Source organism: Pelobates fuscus, chromosome 5, assembly GCF_036172605.1.
Source record: "Pelobates fuscus isolate aPelFus1 chromosome 5, aPelFus1.pri, whole genome shotgun sequence".
NCBI lineage: Eukaryota > Metazoa > Chordata > Amphibia > Anura > Pelobatidae > Pelobates > Pelobates fuscus.
Window position 1 is genome coordinate 374,394,297 of NC_086321.1, and position 19,361 is coordinate 374,413,657.

At 40.5% G+C, this 19,361-nt stretch overlaps 2 protein-coding genes across 2 annotated transcripts in view; both read right to left on the reverse strand.

Moving 5' to 3' along the window:
* The window catches only part of MMD (monocyte to macrophage differentiation associated), a 109,547-nt gene extending 90,531 nt beyond the window's left edge, over positions 1–19,016 (reverse strand). The window contains exon 1 of the mRNA XM_063456238.1: positions 18,975–19,016. Coding sequence (XP_063312308.1) covers positions 18,975–19,012 — 38 coding nt within the window. The 5' untranslated portion in view covers positions 19,013–19,016. The remainder of the gene's footprint in view (positions 1–18,974) is intronic.
* Positions 19,017–19,024: 8 nt separating this feature from the next.
* Positions 19,025–19,361, reverse strand: SMIM36 (small integral membrane protein 36). The gene has a single exon (XM_063456242.1). It carries the CDS (start codon positions 19,286–19,288, stop codon positions 19,025–19,027), a length of 264 nt encoding a protein of 87 aa, XP_063312312.1. The 5' UTR covers positions 19,289–19,361.

Here is a 19,361-nt window from a genome sequence, read left to right on the forward strand (position 1 = left end):
TTTTTCTCCCCTCTCGACCTCCTAATAATATGGCTCACTTAAGAAAATTACTAAAACAATCCCACCACCGCTCCCTTCCCACTCGCCTCCCTTACATGCACCCTGAGCTAGCAAAATGGTCTAATCATAGACTTCTCTATGAGGTTAACACAGTGAGGGAGTGTAAGCATGCATGGGATAGGCGTAAGGCTATCGTATATCTAAGATAAGGCCAGGGACTAATGAAAGTATTTAGAAAATTGGGCAGACTAGATGGGCCGAATGGTTCTTTTCAGCCGTCACATTCTATGTTTCTATGCTTGTTACACATTTGTTACATTGTTACGTAGAATGTCGCTCCTTTAAAGGTTAATATTTTGAAGTTTATATCCAAGGTTCTCCGGTACGTGCTTTTTAACATGATGTGAGTAATTTGTTGGTGCTTCTGTACCTGCGGGAAAAATATTTGTTGTTTGAGCCTTTGAGTCCAAACCAAACTACGGACATTAAGGTAGTGTATCCACTTTTTATAACCTCCTTCACTTTATAATATATTCATGGAAAAAAACTAATTACACTGATGAATAATGAATGAATAAAATAAATTCTATGAAGGAACTATTAGCATGAAGCCGGATATGGCGGGACACAGGCTAAATATTTACAGAAAAAAACCATCACTGAAAAGTATCACTTTTCTTATAATTTTTCTTCAACCACTTTCAGGGCATGTCAATAAAAAATAAAATAAAAAAATATTTGAACTTAGAAAACTACCTTTAATAATGAACAATGAAACAACAACAACAACAACAACAAACGTTTATATGGTGGGGAATGAGAAATGTTCCTATATCCATTAAAATGGACTGGGTAATGAAGGTATGGCCATTACAACAGAGTTAAAGGGACACTATAGGCAGATCTGTTATTTTTACTGTGTTATATAGATACTGCATTAAAAATGCATGAAAAAACAATACATTAAAAATAAATTGTAACCTGCATTTGATGTTTCTGCTTTTTAGAGTTTTGTGAGCTTTGCTAGACCAGGAAGTGAGCCACTGCTAGACCAGGAATTGAGCCTCTGCTAGTCCAGGAAGTGAGCCTCTGCTAGACCAGGAATTGAGCCTCTGCTAGAGCAGGAATTGAGCCTCTGCTAGACCAGGAATTGAGTCTCTGCTAGACCAGGAAGTGAGCCTCTGCTAGACCAGGATGTGAGTATCTGCTAGACCAGGATGTGAGTATCTGCTAGACCAGGATGTGAGTATCTGCTAGACCAGGATGTGAGTCTCTGCTAGACCAGGAATTGAGCCTCTGCTAGACCAGGAAGTGAGTCTCTGCTAGACCAGGATGTGAGTCTCTGATTGACCAGGAAGTGAGTCTCTGCTAAAAATTATAACTATAGAATAAGCTCAACAATTCCATAGAGAGTTAAGAAAGCATGGTAACTGGTAAACTGGTAACCTGGTCGGAAGTGAGTCTACCAGTTACGATGCTTTCTTAACTCTCTATGGAATTGTTGAGCTTATTCTATAGTTACAATTTTTAGCTTTTAATATCTGAACTACAACGGTCAATCACTACATCGAAGGGGATTGGGAGAGGCAGATAAGGTAGGGTTATGAAGTAAAAATATTATTCAAATTAAAAGAAAATGATGTTTAAAACACCCTTGCTAAACTTCATTCAGAGTATAAATTACAAGCCTATTTGCATTCTCAAAAATATTTAATTGCTCTTTTAATCTATATGGAATCCTGTTTATTTTTCTATTATTAGTAAGAGACTAAAAACCAATGTTAGAAATACCAATTAAAGGTCACAAGACAAAAGCCATCACAAGGAAATAATAAAGAAAAATGTTTATGAACAAAGAACAAATATTACAACGTAGAATCAGCAGAACATAGTTCCCTATTACAGGAAAGGTCTGATACAGAAATTATTAAACAAACATTTATAAGTCTTGAGGGGCCTGGATAATACTTTCTTAAAGTACACAAATCTAAATCTAAATATACTAACAAGTATAATTGTGTAAGTCGGGAAAAGTATTAATAAGCATGAGAGGGCCCGAACGTATCTCACGAATGTCATACTGCACCTACTGTTGCCTTGGAGACACATTTAAAATCCCTCTATCCAGTCTGTGTACCTGATCTATTTTTGTGCTACCTGCAAACCCTGAGCATGTGGCTTTGAGCATTCCTATAATATTACGGCAATATAATATCTATTTTGGATACGTTTATTATATGATTTATTATTATTGGATAAGCTTGTAAAAATATTTTTTTCAACATTTTAAAATATCAAAAAAAATATATCATAAAAAAATAAATCTATATATAAATAAATATATATTTTTCATAATATTAAATTGTTTAAAAAAGTCTGCCCAAAAAAATCGAGGCCTATGTCTGAACAAGCAGAATCTCTACTGCAGTGTCCTGAGAATGCACAGTCCATCTAAATAAGGACATTCCCATAGTTGGGGGTCCGCAATCTCCCCAGATCTCTATGTCCGTGACCCCCGCGTGGCTCCTCTGTGTTCTGGTGATTTAGCCAGAGTGCCTGGGTTTATAATTTCTCTGATCTAAGCTGCGGTGGAGACTGGAGACTATAATGAAGTTTCTACCTGCGTTATTTCCATTAGTATTTAAGGTTTAGTTAGCATTTTTGTCGTTGTATTGTTGCTATTTTTGCCTGTTTATTTAGCATTGTTGGCTCTTTAAAAACTAAGTCTCTGTTGTCACTAAGTGCTAATCTGTTACAATTCATTCTCACTTTCATTTAAGGATCAAACGCGTCTGACACCCTGGGGCATGGCTTAAAGTTTGGCCAGAGTTTTTGTTTTAATATTTATTGTGGCTGTCATCGCCCATTCCTTTATCAACTTGAAATATGAAACGAAAACGAACCAGATTCCTGGAATGCAAATCCTCTCTTAAACTGACTGCAGCCCAAGGTCTATGTATATATGGCCTCTGGACTACTGTATATGGCCCTCTGCCAAGGGGACTCATCTCCCCCAACTGCACCCGGGTAATTTACCTGTAAGCGGGAGGCAGTTCTCTGCAACCTGCATCACAATGCACACTTAGAATTAAACAAGCAATGGCAGCAATTAATGCAACACAGTAACCATTTATTTTGCATTGTCGTCACACAGGGCCGCTGACTACACCTGACTCCCACTCTTGCTGTGTGTTCAGCGCCCGATTTGCAAACAGGCAGAGTAGACACCTGCCTACAGGTAACTAACTGTGCGAGGGTGGTCACCTGCCCTGACTATTGATAGACATTGTTTCTTTCTAGTTACATTAAAATAAACATCTTCATTTTGTTAGGTGTTAATTGCATTTTAAAATGTAAAATTTAGCACGAGACGTGGTGTGCAAAATGGGAATGATTTTTTTTTGGGGGGGGGTTATAAGAATTTAGGATGAGAGGGGGATTTATAATAAGGGAGTATAAGGATTTAGAATGGCTGTTTTATAATGGGAATGATTGGGGGTTATAAGAATTTAGGATGAGAGGGGGATTTATAATGGGAATGAGTGGGGGTATAAGAATTTATAATGACAATAATTGGGGGTATAAGAATTTTGAAGTGAGACTGGCAGATGGGAAAGATGGAATATTTAATGGAATGGGGAAGACTAGATGAAAGGGGATTGGGAAGGTTGTAAAAGAAAAGCGTAAAGTGATAATATGGGGAAGCTGCAAGGAATTTTAAGGGGTTCATATTTTGCTTCCAGCAAGATCTAATGAGCTCTGAGATAAAGCACTATTACTATATTACTATACTATTGGTTATTTGGCAGTGAACGGGGTAATTGTCCTTTTTTCCAGGGCTGAACCGGAGAACTCCCAGACATGGCAAACAAGGGGTTAATTAATTATTCTCTCCAATAGCAGTCAGTGTGATCTTCGCTGCCGTGATAACGGGTGGGAACAGAAATGTATTACCAAAACAAGGTTTACAGACTCTCATTGCAGACAGGGCAAAGTCCGTTATTATTCATTATAATATATATTTTTTTATATTAAACATTATTATTACTCTTACTATTATTATTTCTGTTTTTATTCACAGTTAGAATTAACAGTTCGAAGAGGGACCGGGCGTCGATCAAACCCCCGGGTAGCGTCCTAAGCGCAGTTTTCTATCACAGTGAGGCCTGCGGTCCACTTATCACTGAATATACAAGAGAAGGCGATACGAGCTGATTACACTGTGTATTAATGCCGCTCAGTAAACACTGTGACAAAACACCACATATCAGGGATAAAGTCCGCTGATTGTCATGCTGGCACATGTTCGATAGCAATAAACAGAGATACTACAGCCGGCGTAACTGGAAATCGGGAAAAGGAATTTGATATTTTACGCCAAAACATCTGAGTAAACAAAAAGATAGAGAATTTATTTTAAATTATGCTACTCGAATTTAACAACTAAACCAGTTAGTCGCAATACATCCCTTTGATAATATGCAGGTTCTAAAACACCTGGTATGGGAAGGACAAGATTAAAGGAACACTTTCACTTGCCTACATTTTTATATTGATGAACCTTTGGTCAGAATGTTATTTGACCCAAAGTGAACTAATCTGCAGCTGTTGCGTGTCAGAATTGATGGACAGAATGTTGCAGCTCGTAAGAGCTTAGAGTTTGAACAGTTGCAAAATAGTGAGTCAGATGGCTGACAATGTGACGAAAGATTCATAAAGATGGCTGCCTATAAGTGAGAGTAGGAAAGACAGGCAAGTGATGTAAACAGACATTTTAAAATGATTTTTAAAAAAATAGTGGAAGGATATCTTATAACGTTATATTAAGAAATAAAAGAATAAAAAAAAAAAGGATAAATCACTTTAAATGCTCATAAGAGAAAATGATAAGAAAACAAAATATTTTAATCATACTGTGATTTTGTCAGCCTGAAAAGCTGGCAATCAGACAGACAGACAGGCAGAATTCTACGTTACACACAGTGCCATCTTAACAACATTATGGGCCGCCAGGCAAAGCAGTGTACTGGGGCCCTGCCTACACATAAATCACAGGAATAAAAACGTAAATGTATAGATAAAATTAAGCTTATATTTATTAGTACCTCTAACAAATTCAATACACTCATACAACACACAGACTGCTGAATACAGACTGCTGAACACATTCACACACCGACTGCTGCATACACACACACACATGTCATGGATGCAGTGTGTATAGTGAGTGAAGATTGTACGTTTGCATAATGTTTGTAGTGTTTGTGTGTATTAGATGTAGTGTGTATTTGTGTAGTGGATGCAGTGTGTGTATAGTGAATGCAGAGTGTGTTTGTATAGTGACCGCAGAGTGTGTATAGTGAATGCAGCGTGTGTGTTTGTGTAGTAGATGTAGTGTGTGTGTATAGTGACTGTAGAGTGTGTGTAGTGGATGTAGTGTGTTTATAGTGACTGCAGAGTGTGTGTAGTGACTGCAGATTGTGTGTAGTGACTGTAGAGTGTGTGTAGTGACTGTAGAGTGTGTTTAGAGTGACTGCAGATTGTGTGTAGTGACTGTAGAGTGTGTGTAGTGACTGTAGAGTGTGTTTAGAGTGACTGCAGAGTGTGTGTAGTGACTGCAGAGTGTGTGTTTGTGTAGTGGATGTAGTGTGTGTAGAGTGACTGCAGATTGTGTAGTGTTTGTGTAGTGAATGTGGTGTGTGTAGTGACTGCAGAGTGTGTGTTTGTGCAGTGGATGCAGTGTGTGTAGTGACTGCAGAGTGTGTGTTTGTATAGTGGATGCAGTGTGTGTGTAGTAACTGCAGTGTGTGTAGTGAATGTAGTGTGTGTGGTGACTGCAGAGTGTGTGTTTGTGTTAGGATGTCTTGTGTGTAAATAGAGGCTGATTCTGTGGGAAAATGCACTTTTGGGCTATTTTTAAAAATATTTATTTGCGCACATATTATGTTATACCCCCCTCCCTGCTTCTTACCTGGTCAGGGAAGAGGAGACTGTATTCTGTGGTGGCATGGTGGCATGGTGGCGGGTGCTGTATACTGCAGGGGGGCTCAGCACACTCCGGTGTCTTCACTTTCCGGCTGCTACTCAGTCTCCAACTCGTGAGACCTGCCTATGTGCAGCGCGGAGCGTAGCCATGGTAACCGGGGTACGTGAGAGCTACCGGAGTGTGCTGCCCCCCCCCTGCCATATAGAGATAGTCAGGGGCCCGCAGTGCACATATACCTTGCAATAATCGCTAGATATATGTGCACATGGGGAATGTGGGGCCTGAAACTGCCAGAGCAGGCTGGGCCCCCTGGACGCCAGGCCCATGACAACCGTAATGGTTGTCAAGCCCTGATGGCGGCCCTGCTGCTAAGTACACACAAACAGACTGCTGAGTGCAGGTAGACTGCTGAGTACACACAGACAGACTGCTGAATACATACCCACAGTTCGCTGAATACATACACACAGGCCACTGAATACACACACAAACACACAGACTGCTAAACACATACAGACTGCTGAATACACACACTGCTGAATAAACATACAGACATAATGCTGAATAGGCACAGGTAGACTGCTGAGTACACACAGGCAGACGGCTGAGTACACACAGACAGACTGCTGAGTACACACAGGCAGACTGCTGAATACATACACACAGTCTGCTAAATACACACACAAACACACAGACTGCTAAATACATACAGACTGCTGAATACACATACTGCTGAGTAAACATACAGACATAATGTTGAATACACACAGACAGACTGCTTAGTGCACACAGACAGACTGCTGAATACATACACACAGTACGCTGAATACATACACACAGTCCGCTGAATACACACAGACAAACACACAGACTGCTAAATACATACAGACTGCTGAATACACACAGACAGACTGCTGAATACATACACACAGTATGATGAATACACAAACACACACACACACAGTCCGCTGAATACACACACACAGTCTGCTAAATACACACACAAACACACAGACTGCTAAATACATACAGACTGCTGAATACACACACTGCTGAGTAAACATACATACATAATGTTGAATACACACAGACAGACTGCTTAGTGCACACAGACAGACTGCTGAATACATACACACAGTACGCTGAATACATACACACAGTCCACTAAATACACACACACAAACACACACACAGTCCGCTGAATACACACAGACTGCTGAATACATACACACAGTACGATGAATACATACACACAGTCTGCTTAATACACAAACACACACACACAGTCCGCTGAATACACACACACAGACTGCTGAATACATACAGACTGCTGAATACACACAGATGCTGTGTGTGTGTTTGTGAGGTGTGCTGTGTCTGTGTGGGTTGTGATGTATTTGTGTGGTGTGAGGTGGTGTGTGTTTGTGTCGGACTGGTGCTGTGTGTGTGTCGGAGATGTGCTGTGTGTGTGAGTCTGAGACGTCCTGTGTGTGTTAGGAGTGCTGTGTGTGTGTGTGGGGGGGGACTGCTGTGTGTGTTAGGAGTGCTGTGTGTGTGTGGGGGGGGGACTGCTGTGTGTGTGAGGAGTGCTGTGTGTGTGTGTCTGAGAGGTGGTGTGTGTGTGTCTGAAAGGTGCTGTGTGTGTGAGGAGTGTTGTGTGTGTGTTTGAGAGGTGCCGTGTGTGGGGTACTGTCTCTCTGATCTCCTCACTGGCCTGGGAGGGACCACGGCCAGAAAACAGGGCTGGCTTTCCATGGGCCTGCAGAGGAAATCAAAGGATCTCCCCTGTTAGCTTGGTCACGCTGGGAAGGGCGGTGGGGCCCCCATGCCTGTGGGGCCCCCGGGCAACTGCCTAGCGTGTCCATGGGAAAAGACGGCCCTGGTTACACACTGTCTGTACCAGTTTTGTCCAGGTTGCTTTTGCAGACTTTGCAAAGCATATATCATCAATGTATCAATTTACATTACATCTCGTACTCATCCTTACTTAAAGGGACACTATCCTCTCCAGAACCAATACACTTTAATGTAGTTGTTCTGGTGTGTATAGTATAGTGTATAGTAAAGGCAGTGTTTACATTGCTGCCTTGTGACACCTCTAGTGGTAGTCACTCATACAGCCACTAGAGGTGTTCCTGAGTCAGTGTCGCACACTCTGTATGGAGATGCTGAACATTCCTCATAGAAATGGATTGATTCAATGCACCTCTATGAGGAGATGCCGATTGGCGCAGTGTGCTGTTTTGCCACGAATGCACAATAGCCTCCCGTTGCTTTCCTATGGGAGAGCATTGGATTGGCTGAGATCTGCAAATTTGACTATCTCAGCAATGGAGGCATGGGGGTCAAAACAGTGCCTTTCTAACTATATTTTTAGGAATGCACATTTATATTCCTGACACTTGATAGCATAGGGTTCCTTTAAAGCAGATATACTATCACGCTCTCAATCGGGTATTCCTTAGTAAAAACATTACATGCAAATAGCTCTCAATGGTTGTATCTCCTGAAAACATGACCTGAACAATGTATTATTCATAACACAACGTTGTCAGGTCTTTTTTTTTTCCGGTGCAAATTACCTGCTCTTTAACCTGTGCCCCATTGCTAGTTTACAATCACATGATGGCTGGTGGGGACAGAGCACTTTTAAGAGAAAAGGCCGTTTCTATTGTCTACTGGAGGAAGACGCATCTTAGCAAGAAAAACCCCAAACCACAAGTTTTTTCCAGTTAAATTCATTTTTTCCCACAATATTTCCCTTGTTTAATAAGCCTTGACATTACTTCGATGCAGTTTGGTGCGGTGATGTGTTACAGAAATCCAGCGGCATTTATTGAGCTCAATGTTCACAGGTTGACGAGATGAGAACTTTTTAAGACAAAGTGATCTTTTATTCCCCTATAAAACAAACCAACAAGGAGAGAAAGGCTTTTATTCTAACAGAAGACCAGCGTCGCCCTCGCTCTCCAAGCCTGGCTCACAGTACGTGCCAATTAAAATGTCAAATTAAGGGCCTTAAAACCTAATTTTAAACGGGTCAGTTTCAGCTGGGTCAGCTTGTGCGCAGCAAGCCTGAGATTCGCCTGAGATCTAGCAATTATATCGCTGGCAAAACCCCAAGGTATGTGCATACTCACAGCACAATATTAAGGTGAAATAAAGTCGGATTAATAAAGTCAGGCGTAGGTTTCTCTCAGTGCCAGAGGCCTTGTAATTATCATTTACTTCAAGGTTTCCATTTAATACCAGGCCCTGCAGCTTAATAAAATGCTTCATTAAGACTGTAGCACATTAAAACGATAAAAATATTGGACGATGCTGTCAGGAAAATAATTGTTTACGAAACAGCTAAATTTACTACGATATGATGGCAAACAGCAGGTTTATATATGATTTGTTGTATTTAATATGGGCAGACCTTTTTGTATCTCGTCACCCCAGGTTTTAGCAAACGTAAGGTCAAAGTGCCAAGGTCAGATTTAGTGCATTGTGCAGGAGGCAGCCAACTAAATACACCAGTGGCCAATGGCCAACAGCTTCCTATAGTTGCCCTATAACCTACGAGAATTATTCGCACAGAACAATTTGTAAACTAAAGTCATTAACAGTCTCGATGTGCCTTTAGGTCACAGAGCACAGACCTAGTAGAGTCAAGGTGGAAATTTTTGGATACAGGTCTATACGAATATGCTCCAAGTGGTCATGTGTGGAACTGCAATAAAAAAGTCAATGGCCCAAACAATTCAAATAGGATCAATCCAGCAGATATCTCACAGCTATCCCTTCCTACCTGCCGTTACTAGAAGTCTTCTTTCACCAGATTCATTCACCATCATGTTACAGCAAGAATCCAGTTATTGTCCTAATAACGACATTTAACGTGTTAATAGAATCTATGTGTTGTCACCTTTTAATCACAGTACACAACAAGAGCTGATATCGTCAGCCATCACCTGATACATGCTTTAAAGTGTACCTTCAACAGGTGGCAATTCCTTTTCAGGATTAGATTCCAGCAGCCTTATCTGACACGCCATTCGCAATCCCCAAACAATAGGGCTTATTAAAAATGTTTGCAAATTAAAAAACAGAAATGCAAATTACAGGCTACAATTGTCTAGCTGTGTCTAAAATATTGCAATTTGGAATTGGTTTCACACCAATTGTGTTTGTAAAATTCCAGCTGAGAATATCCGTTCTCTCTTTTTTTGTATACAGTGCTGTGTAGAGGGTTAAAGTGCCCACCCAGGGGGTTACGTGCAGTCACCTTGAAAAGCTGTGGGCAGACCGTCAAAATCTGTCCAAGTTTTTTTTTTTTTTTTTTTAAGAAAAAGGCTTAGGGGGAAGCGGAGGAATAAATACCAGCATTATTTCAGTCAAACACATATTGTTCTTAATAGTGTATGTTCTCGCTGTATCCATAGCAACGAACATCATCTATACACAAAGTCTCTTTGGAAAACCACCCAAGGCTAATCTACTGCAGCTCTGTGGAGGTGCTCTGAGTAATGGGAAGACACTTTACACTGTGTCTTAGATACAAAGTAGAAGGAATTGCGTCCAGCATCCTAATTTCAACATGAAATATCTCCAATAGGGTCGCTATAATTTCAATGAAATGCCCACAGACACAATGAGAGCCCTTACAGCCCTCAAGTAACTGAAATTCCCAAAACACCTCTGCAGCAGCTTTCCTAAAACCCATTTACGTACCGGGATACACTCAAGTGTCAATAGAAAACTGTAAACATTCGTATTCATCAATTGACTCAAGGAGGAAAAAACTTTTTTCAGATAACACGCGCTGGGAGGGATAACAGGGGTGAGGACAAATAAATGAAGCCACCTAACGCATTTCGTGGATAACAGCACTTCCTCATAGCTAATAACCAGAGTATGTGAACACTCCTAGGGACTAATCCAGATATATAATATCACTGTAAAATATATAAAATACAAGGCTAAAAATAGGATGACAGAGTCAACGCGTTTCGTCTTCTGTGAAGCCTTTATCAAGACTGCTAGTCTTATTGTCTAATTTAAGGTCGTCCTGTTAGTCTTGATAAAGTCTGCACAGAAGACGAAACGCGTTGACTCTGTTGTCCTATCTTTAGCCTTTACTGATAACGATACTGTTCATATTAGGCGGCCGCGGACTTTTTTTAAAGTTACTGGCAGCGGCTTACCACAAGATTTCAGCTTTGTGTGTTCCCCCGCTCTGGTCCTGGTACGTAGTGTTGTCTGCTGCGGACTTGTCATTACAACACTCGGACATAACGCTGCGATTCCAGGCCATGTCGGACACGTAGGGGGTTGAGCTCGCTGAGGATTGATGTGATCACTGACATTGCTGCACTTCTTGGAGGATTGTTTCAGCATCTCTTTGGACCGGTGGAAGGGCCCCCACAGTTCAGTATTTGTTTTGTTACTTCATTTTATCTGCAGGCATATTTTCTATTATTGAGTGTATTTATTATTTATTTTTATTGCTCTCTTTCATATCCCTTCTCACTGGTTTAGTACCTTATGAGATATCTTATTTGATGTAATATAGTGGATATCTGCAATATCCGTCTATTGTGATATATCACTGGAACACCTTTACTGTAATTATTGCTTCTCATGTATCTCTACTATTTATTCTAGACCTTGGTACACTCATCTGATACTTTTTAGCTGATGGTTGTTTTGTAATCTATCGGATTCAACTTGTCCGATGGCATTGTGATTCGAGAGATTCTATTTATTTATATTTCATTTTTTACTTATGATATAATCAAATTGTGCTCTGTTATTAATTGACCCGTACAGTAAATATTTATATACTTATTCATTTTCCTTTTTTCATACATGATGCCATGATTCAGTGATTTCACTGCTAGCAAGCCACTTGTATTTTATATATTTTGTGTGTATATATATATATATATATATTATTATGATGATATTTAAAGAGCGCCGTCAAATTCCGCAGCGCTTTACAATGGGTGGACGAACAGACATGTAGTTGTAACCAGACAAGTTGGACACACAGGAACAGAGGGGTTGAGGGCCCTGCTCAATGAGCTTACATGCTAGAGGGAGTGGGGTAAAATGACACAAAAAGGTAAGGGTAGTATATATATATATACATACACATACATATACATATACATACATATACATGCGGCGTGTGCTTGTGCTTTAGGGTGCACACCTTAATGCAATAGGCTGCGCACACCTATGTATATCTGGATTAGTCCCTAGGAGTGTTTACATACTCAGGTGATTTGATTTTTTTTCTACCTGTTAGACGCTCCCCTATGTGAAGCAGCCCACTCATATTTGTTATTTTTTTTCATTGTGTGTAATTTCAGTTGTTTACTTCCTCATAGCTAAGCCTTCAACAGAAAAATGAGTTGGCTAAACACTTTCATGTACTAACAATTAGGGATGTAATGAAAAGTTGGTGGGTCCTATATATGAACATTTCTGGAAGTGTGAGGACTGAATTGTACCTCCTATAAGTCCAATAATTACGAAGCTACCTGCTATACCCATCATTCTTGTCCAGAATGGATGCCTATAAATGAATGAGTTGCCGTCCAGCATTATGTAGAGGGTGGAAAGTCATTACCCTTGGGTGATGCATACATTAGATATTGTAGATCTTGTGGAGCATGATATCCACCTATTCATAGGAAATCATTCCTAAGAGGGCACACAACACCTCATAATTGAATGTAGGACAGCAGTTATTGTAGTGGGGCAGACAGGAAATATGGACCTCCAGAATAGGGCAAAGCTTTGAAGAGACCAGATAGTGTGGTACAACAAAATCCTCTCTGGTAATAGCATTTAATTTCCTCAGCAGTCTAGGGACAACCATTTAGCCTAAAACAATGTCCAATTCTTTTGTTTCCAGAAGATCAACAGCATTCAGTAGGTGGATCAAAATAGATTTTGTTTCGTAGAAGATTTACTAAAGGTATACAGAAGGATAGTTTGACCAAAGTGCTATCAGTAATGGAGGTGGATTGTTGAGTGAACACGGTGTGTAGAGATTGTGGAGTTAGATAAATCCTTCGCAAAACATTTTAAGTAGAATTCTGTACCTTGGATTTAAGGGTCAGTAGTATATTTGAACTGATATACCATGTAATACTGAGCACTAAGACAAATTTCGAAATCACCAAAAAGTCAGTGGAGGTTAGGCTATGTAACACATTTTACAATTATGTTTCATGGCGGTGTTTTTTTTTTTCCATTCTTTTATATAATGGTTTGTTTCAAGTATATCTTACATGTCTATACTTGTTGTTTCTGTTCTCAGAATGATCCGCCTTTCTGGTAAAGCATTGTATTTAGATAAAGGGTGGAAATTGTTTAGATTAATGTTCTATAAATGAAGGTATATATTCAGTTTCACAATTACGTCACCTCGTTGGGTTAAATATTTCCTTGACCGTGCAATCATGTTTTGGAAAAACAAAACTAACATTGCACAATAAACAGTATGTGTCTGGGACAGACCAGGTGGTAGGTCTGATTTCCCATTAGATGTTTAACCCAGTCAATCTTTGGATTATCTCCAGTTTCCATGGTTGGGACAGTGTAGACATAAAGTCTGATATCTCACTGGAGGGTCACCTAATCAATTACAGGAATGTCCCCAGTTACCATTTTGAGAACATTTCAGGTCTACAGTCTCATCCAATCAATTAATTAAATTTCCCCAGTTGCCATTTATAGCATAGTTCATGTCCACAGTCTTGCTAGAAGGTCACCCAGTCAACCTTTAAGTTGTCCTTCAAGACTGTTCAGATACTTATAGCTGTGCATTTCACAGTTCTGCAAATAGGAGCACGCAACATTGTCTCGAGAGGAGTTCTGAAAGTCATCACAGGCTGCAAAGTCACATAGTCCCAGAAGTAAGCAGGTGTTTCAGATTCCTGTTGATCAGAAACAGCAGAAAGGGAAATGGACAGACTGGTCTTTGCGTAAAAAGACATATTTGTGCAGGTTCTGGGACTCTCCGGTGGAGTTTGGATGGCGTTGCCAGGGCACTGTGAATAGCCAACACAGGAAATTTTGCAACGTTTCGTAAAATATTCTTGCAGCCCAGGGATCTTGTAGACATATCCAACTATACCCAGACTTGGATGTACATCACATCTGTGTACACATTCGCCCTGGAGTACAGTGTTGACACATAAATCACTGTGTCATTGCAGTGACAAAAGCCACAAGAATGCTGTGGATACGGATTTTTTTTAATGCACTATAACCACCACTGTTAACATTGCTGCTGTGGTCATCAGGATGGCGAGCGCATGAACTCTGCTCCCCTTTTTGATTGCACCGTTTTGTGTGACAGGGGAACAGTTTTGGCACCTGACAGTGGGCCACATAAACAGAAACACAGGAAGCTGGAGTGGTGTTAAGAATCCATACCTACAAAAAGCAACTTAATTTAGTGGGGAATTAACCAGAAAGTGAAGAAGATACACGGTCTGGCAGTAATTTGCAAATAATGGGATTATTCCTCTACACAGTAGTCCACATGAATGCTGGAAACATAACTTGCGTAGTGTACCAGTAATTATTTTACCAGCTCCGGTTATCAGGCCCTTTATATGGTCATTCTGACACCTCTGGCCCCATCACCTCAACACCTCTGATCTCATCACCTGAATACCTCTGGCCCCATCACCTCAATACCTCTGGCCCAATCACCTCAATACCTCTGGCCCCATCACCTCAATACCTCTGGCCCCATCACCTCAATACCTCTGGCCCCATCACCTCAATACCTCTGGCCCCATCACCTCAATACCTCTGGCCCAATCACCTCAATACCTCTGGCCCAATCACCTCAATACCTCTGGCCCCATCACCTCAATACCTCTGGCCCCATCACCTCAATACCTCTGGCCCCATCACGCAAGAAAGGGACACAACTGAGGACAGATTTTGGAATTGGAAAACCATATATTTTATTTTTCACTTTATTTTACTGAGACAAATGTTCTGTTTCACCATCCACCCCATAAATAAACAGTTTCATTCACAGATTCAGGTCTGGACCTTCTCATGAAGTCATCGTATTTGGGCAGAAGTGGTAGCCACCCCACCCCTAGCAGATTTGGATACCGCAGCCTGTGTTGAGGCTTGAAGAACAATGCAGGATGATCTAAATACAATATAGGTAGCTGGTAATTACGGAAAGTGAAGATCATACAGGAAACGCAGCTATAAATCTTCTTTGGAAACAGTGATGATGCAATCATAATCATAGTTATGTTCTCCGTCTGCATTAAAGGAACTCTATGTTTGGTGTCTGCCGATGTATAATTAACTACTAATTGAGATGATAGTTTGATCTAAACGAAAACACACATACATTGGTTTCCATTGTACAGGAAACATTAGGTTTTTAAGTCCTGTATAAACCTTGCCTTTAATTTAAAACAAGCTGAGATCTGCCCGCATCAGGCAAAGTTGTTTAGTAAAGAATGGTTTGTGTAATCTCTTTATCCTTAAATGGCTCCTATCTGCACTTACAGGGCTACCTGTCAAATTTCCCTGCAAAAAATATACTTTACTCACACTGTACAGATAGCGATGCCCCATGCAGGTCACAGCTCTTTAATAAAAATCAGACAGCCATGGAGGTTACCTTCCCAATTATGTTAGCTCCATGGAGCTATCGGAAGTGACAGGTGTGCTCATTTAGAGTGTTCGTGCCTTCTTCCCCAAGTCGTAGTGAGCCTGTAAATTGTGCGCATGTCTGTGCGGCTCAGTATTCTTCTGTGACTTTGGCTCCCTAGTTTGCAGCTCTCTCTCTCCCTGTGTTAGACCGCCTCTCTGCAGACAAGAGATCTGCAGCTTTTTTTTGTGTGTGTGTGTGTGTTTCGGAGGTAGACTGTCCCTTCAACCCTTGAATTGCTGGGCTAAACATGCCCAACAGTTTAAGCCCTATTGGCCAATCAATTTCATCTTGAGAGCAGAACTTAAAGGAGCAATATAGGGTCAGGAACACAAACATGTATTCCTGACCCTGTAGTGTTAAAACCACTATCTAGCCCCCTTGGCCCCCTTTGCCTCCCTAAAGATAGTAAAATATTACTTGTATTCAAGTCTGAAGCTGCTGCCTCTGCCTGTGAACTTCCTCTGACCTCTGACATCATCAGAAGTGGTAGCCTGATCCAATCACAGTGCTTCCCCATAGGATTGTCTGAGACTGACAAAGAGTCAGATCAGGAGCAGAGCCAGCACAATTCAAACACAGCCCTGGCCAATCAGCATCTGCTCATAGAGATGAATTGAATCAATGAATCTCTATGAGGAAAGTTCAGTGTCTGCATGCAGAGGGAGGAGATATTGAATATTTGGATGCATTTTAGGCAGCCATGACCCAGGAAGGATCTCTAACAGCCATCTAAGGAGTGGCCAATGAAGTTATCACTTGGCTGTAATGTAAACACTGCATTTTCTCTGAAAAGACAGTGTTTACAGCAAAAAGCCTGAAGGTAATGATTCTACTCACCAGAACAAATTCAATAAGCTGTAGTTGTTCTGGTGACTATAGTGTCCCTTTAAAAAAAAAAAAAAGTTTTGAAGTGCGTGGGGATTTCATGCAGCTTCAAATGCAAGCGTTTGTTTGTTTTTTATATTTAAATTTTATTATTTGTTTATGTTTTGTTTGTTTTTTTGCATAGATTGTTAAATGTATTATCTGTATTTTATATTCAAGATTAGGTTATTTCGAACTTAGAGTGCTCTTCGAAAGCGTTATGACGGTTTCTCTTTAATAGATAAAAGGCCCTTAAACAAAAAAATATATTATTTATCACAATGATGAAATTGATTTGTAAGGGAATGTGTAGGACAAAGTAAACATTATGTTGATGCCCTTTCACTAGGATATAACACGTCATGACAGGCACATTTTAAGAATGTTTTTTTTTCACATGACAGAACTCTGTTCTCTTCAAATAAACCTGTCTCTATATCCATTCACATGCTAAACTGTAATATCTGTAAAATATTACTCTGCCGCAAATTAAAATACATATAAGACATTTTATACATTTGTAGCTGACACAAACCCTGCACTCGATAGCTCTAACTAGAATAATTAATAAATAATTCCATAAATATGTATACTGTATACATACATATTGTATGGGTATTTGCAATAAATATATTCAGTGGAAATAGAAGCGGTTTATGATTATTGTCAAAATAAACTCTGAGTACCATAACCACTGCTGATATTTGTAACACATTAGCTACTGAACAGAGCTGCAGGATATTTTCATTCTCTATAAATAATAAAAATATAAACTGTACAGGTGGAACTGTTTTTCCATTTTTAGTCTGGATTATTTTCGCACCGCGAGATATCTGTGGGTTCTGTGATTTATCACCACTGTGACGGGTTCTTCGTATCGTATTTTACATTAAAGGGTTACTCCAATCACCATAACCACCATAAGCCCGCTGTAGTGGTTATGGTGCCAGGAATATATATTTTTTTTGGCTGAGAGGGTCAGCTAAACACTCTGAACCAATAAATGTAATTCTGTGCAATGACGTTGCCCCTAACTGACATTCGCAGGCCCAGAAGTCTAGTTCCGGGCTGACTGATGGCACCCCAATGACGCTGAGGTAGAGTTAGATCTTCAGCAGCTGAGGGGTTAAACTTTGTACATCTAGCGTTTTATAGCCTAACACTGCACATACACGCTCCAGACACCATGACCACTTTAAATCACTGCAGTGGTCATGGTGCTTGGAGTATCCTTTTAACTATACTCATAGCGATAAAATCCCATCAGCTCAGTATCTCATTTCATTAAGAATACAGGCGGCCATTTCTAACAGCTAGATGTTTTTAGCCTGATAAACAAAATATGACGCAATGCTTTGTGCAATCTGTGAGGCTGCTTTCCTCCTCACATCCAATTACTCCTTGTACCCGTCTCACTAACCACAACAGGAAATGCTAACATTACTGTCAAACGGCCATACAATGCCTGAGCCACATGCAATTGTACATTATTTATTCCATTCTATCCATAAATGGATGCATGATTGTTCATTAGTCTGGGAGAGATGCTTCATTCTCACCAACATTTTTAATTTCTTCTCTCCCCTTTACTGAATGTGAAAACTATTTTAAGCACTTAAAGGAAAGGAGGTTTCAGGTGGACCAGAAACCCCTGCTTTGTACATGGTAGGAGTCTAGGAGAGTTTTTTTTTACACGTAGGTGGGCTTTGTATGAAAAGTGCTGCAATGGGGTAGACTTGATGTGCTGTGAGTGGTAATGAATTAATTAACTGCTCAAAGAATGTGCGTTAATTGGTGAAGCGTTTTCCCTCCTGCAAAGTGTATCAGCATGAAGTAGCGACATGTTTCTAGAGAGCACGAGCTAAATTCATATGGTTACATTTTAAATCAGTGATGGGAGGCTTCTGACACTCTGACGGTGGCTAACTACCATTCACATGACGCACAGCCAACTTCCTGTGCATTATAGCAAACCCTGCTTACTGTCAACTAATACTTAAAGGAGTAATCTATGCACCATAACCACCACAGCTCATTACAGTGGTTATAGTGCACTGTGTTTCTTTGGATGACTCTATTAAATCAGGTTATTACTGAAAAGTGTATCTAAAAAGTACTGAGAGATTTCAAATCAAACGTCAAACCAAAGCCCCTTATTTCTAGAACTCATTTTGTAAACCTGTGTCTGTCAAGGTGAGTTTTACTGCTGTGGAGCTCTGTGATACACTCATACACACCGCGCATTACTTATATAAAAAATAGTTTAAGGTCTTTTTAAACCAGGATGAATCTAGCGATAGATAAATGTGAACTCAAGATGACAACACAAATCAAGAACACAGTGCCAATCGCATGCTGAATCAACACACGCAACAAGCTGGCAGAATGACAGTAATCGGGAAGATGAACGTAAGACAAGGATTTGTTTACCTGGAGAACGTAGGCCTCTGCCGGCTGAGCGTAGACATTCTGCCCAGAGCTCAGACCACAGTGATTTTTTTCTCCAGCAGGCTGGTGCTATTCTCATAGGCCTTGCTCCAGTTTGCACTTTGTTGCATTACCACCAGGCGGATGGGCGACCTGTTCTCGGGGATCGCTTCGGGAGCATATTCCTTGCTGGGATCTCTTCCCCGGCAGTCGTACAGCACACAGGAGACGAGGAAGACCAGGAGCAGGATGACATAACTGGCCACCAGTATTATCAAGTTCAGTGTTACGGGATCAATCTCCAAGTAAAATTCCATGGCGTCCCATATTCTGTTAGTCTGAGGCCGTGCTCCGGACAGTGCAGCTGAGCGGAACGTGACAGGCGGTGGG